General features: G+C 30.0%; 1 protein-coding gene across 1 annotated transcript; it reads right to left on the reverse strand.

Moving 5' to 3' along the window:
- Positions 1–510: 510 nt before the first annotated feature.
- Positions 511–865, reverse strand: LOC102585549 (uncharacterized). The gene is made up of 2 exons (XM_006361139.1): positions 814–865; positions 511–660 (listed from the first exon to the last, which is right to left on the reverse strand). The coding sequence occupies exons 1-2, from the start codon at positions 863–865 to the stop codon at positions 518–520; spliced, it is 195 nt and encodes a 64-aa protein (XP_006361201.1). The 3' UTR covers positions 511–517.
- Between the last annotated feature and the right edge of the window lie 2,145 nt (positions 866–3,010).

Here is a 3,010-nt window from a genome sequence, read left to right on the forward strand (position 1 = left end):
ATCCCTCAATTTATATAAAACAGAGGGTAGTGTGAAAAGGTTCTTATTGTGCCTTACCGGAAATGTCACAAACCTTTGAAAAGTCTTAATCTTTCGGAAAGGTCACCACCTTTCATATAAGTCACAACTTTTCATAAAAGTCGCAACTAACTCTTCATAATAGTCGCAACTTTTCATCAAAGTCACAACTCTTCATAAAAGTCGCAACTCTTCATTTTCCATTCACACCTTTTAAAACCCAACACAAGGAAATATCAAACACACGATGTGTGTAATTTATAGAGAGAAAAAATAAATCGAAGATATACAGAATAGTATAAATTAATTTCAACAAGGAATGTTATGTTACATAACTAATCCTGTGAACATATATATATCTTGTCTGTTATCCACCAAAGGAAGATCTAAGACAGACTGGATCTGTATGATATCATATAATTATATTAAAAAAAAGTATATATATAATGACATTACCGTCATTATATTTAAATTCTGAATTCACCTATTTTATGAAACGTTAACGTACTATTTGACGTTGCAGATCTTCAAAACTCCAATCCCTTCTGATTCCTGGGCTCCTGACTAACTTGGGTGTCTCTGTAGGGAATTCAATTGGACCACTATTACACGTGCGATGCGAACCTTTTTTGACCTTGTTCTCTGGGATGATCGAAAGTGAATGAGTCATTTTTTTTTCATTACTTGTTGATTCCAAATTCCCTGACCAACTCCTTTCTACCGATCTTCTGCTAAATTTGTGTTTTTCTTTATTATTTTTGTCAACATTGTTATTGAATTTTTTCTCATTTAATTCGTTTGTTGAATCTGTCCTCGATATCTTGCAGGTTAAACAACTGAGACTCATATTTGATTGTACAAATTAAAGAAGAAGAAGAATAAGAGATGATATGAGTATTTGTGTTATTCACTTATCATTAGAAGTTTTACCTTTCATGCAGAGAGAAAATAAGGGATTTTGTTATCAATTGATGTTTCTGACTTGTTTTGTTTTTTCTTAATTTTACTCCGTTTAATATTTACTTGAGGTGCTATTATTTTGGTTGATAATCACCATTCATAATTTTGGGGTTTTTTTTTTTGGATCCCACAATAAAGCCAAATCATTTTTTAGTTAATGGCTAAAATATCTTACTTCCTAAATTGGCCAATCTTATCCGTCGATCCGATAATGTTGGGTCGGTGGATAAGATTATGACACGTGTATGTCCGTTAGTATAAAGGGTATATATGCTCTAGTTTTTGGACGGCAAGGGCACCAATGTCCCAAAAGTATAAAAGAGAGTATCTGCATACCATTTATGATAGTTCAGGGGTATATTTATCTTTTTTCCCTAAATTGCATGATAAATTATTACAAAGTTATTTGTTCTCCACTTAAGTAAGTGTTTCATCTAACTTTTTAATTGATCAAACTTTAATTCAATAAAAAAATGAACATAAATTGTGGCGTACTAGTCTTTAATATAATCCTCCTAGGTAGTACTGTCAATCTCCTCACGTTGAACTTGCATTTCTCGATCATATGACCGAGAAAACGAACCAACATTGTTACTTTGAGCCATTTGTAGGTCAATATCATTCACAACTATATTTTCATGCTCATAGCCCATAGATATTTCATCAATCCTTTGGTATTCTCGCATATAATTATGTAACATTGTACAAGCTATGTCAATTTTCACTTGTGTGTCAATATCATAGTGGTTCATGTCTTGTTTCACTTGTGTGCAATTACACATTTTCAGTGCATTAATTTCGTGCTAAAATCAAACATGTTGGAAGTAGTGATTATCAAACATACATCACCAATTTTGTCCATTTTCATATTAAATTGCTTTAAACATTTTCATATGTAGCCGAAAGAGACGTTCTTTTTATTATGAACAAATAAAAAAGTATTACTCCCTCCGTTCTTATTTATATTCACCAAATCAATTCCTACTTTACCATTACACTCACTAAATTTAAAGTAATAACAAAATCATGATATGGAATTTCCAAATCATGATTTTTGGAGAATATGGGATTCCATCTCATGATATGAAATCATGAGATGGAATCAACATGAAATCGCATGTCCAACCGCTGATTCCATCTCGCAATTTTGTATCTTGATATGGTATCGCATGGCCAAACGCCTACTTAATACAATGACAAATACCAATCACCCTAATAATACAAACACTATATTACCTACTAACCCTCTATCCTTATACGTGTCCTCTACATACTCCTTCCTATTTAAAGATAATTCGTACAGAACCTTCCCCTATAGCCTTGGTATGTCCAGATAGTCAGTGGCAGAGCTAGGATTTTAGTTAAGGGGGTTCAATATATGAAGAAGCAAACATGTGAAAATTATAAGGCGAAGAAGAGAAAGACTATTCTTAACTTGCTAAATTTAACTAGACTTGTCGTACTCCGTTTAGCGGCTCTTTATACTTTTATTATACTCCATAGAGTCTTCTTAAAATTTCTTAAAGTTTTTTTCCTTTTATTTTGTAGTATTCTATTTAATATTAAACTTTTTAAATTGTGAATCAGTGCCCATTCAATCATATATTTCTTTGAAAATCACCACAATTTTTTAAAATAGTGTAAAGATTAAGTTACTAATATTATTACATATTCAAAAGGTAAAAAGATGACATCGTCGATTTTTTAATTTAATTTACTAGGTTAGCATTGAAAAAATGAATAAATCAAATAAATTTAGTTTAATTTTCACCTCTTTAGAATAAAATTGAAAAGTAGGAAAGAAATTTCATGAAATCAAAGAAAAAATTCAATTAAATAGATATTATTAAAAGGAATTAAGGATATTCTTATCTTATTTATTTAAAATATTTTTTTACCTTAATTTCAAGTTTAATAACAATTTTTTCATCATTTTAAAATAATTTCTTCAAGTTAATACATAAAAAAAGTTATTTACAAACAAAATGAGCAATAAAAATAAGAAGAATAAATGGTTAAATTAAAAAGAACA

This window comes from Solanum tuberosum, unplaced genomic scaffold (assembly GCF_000226075.1).
Source record: "Solanum tuberosum cultivar DM 1-3 516 R44 unplaced genomic scaffold, SolTub_3.0 scf00346, whole genome shotgun sequence".
NCBI classification, from domain to species: domain Eukaryota; kingdom Viridiplantae; phylum Streptophyta; class Magnoliopsida; order Solanales; family Solanaceae; genus Solanum; species Solanum tuberosum.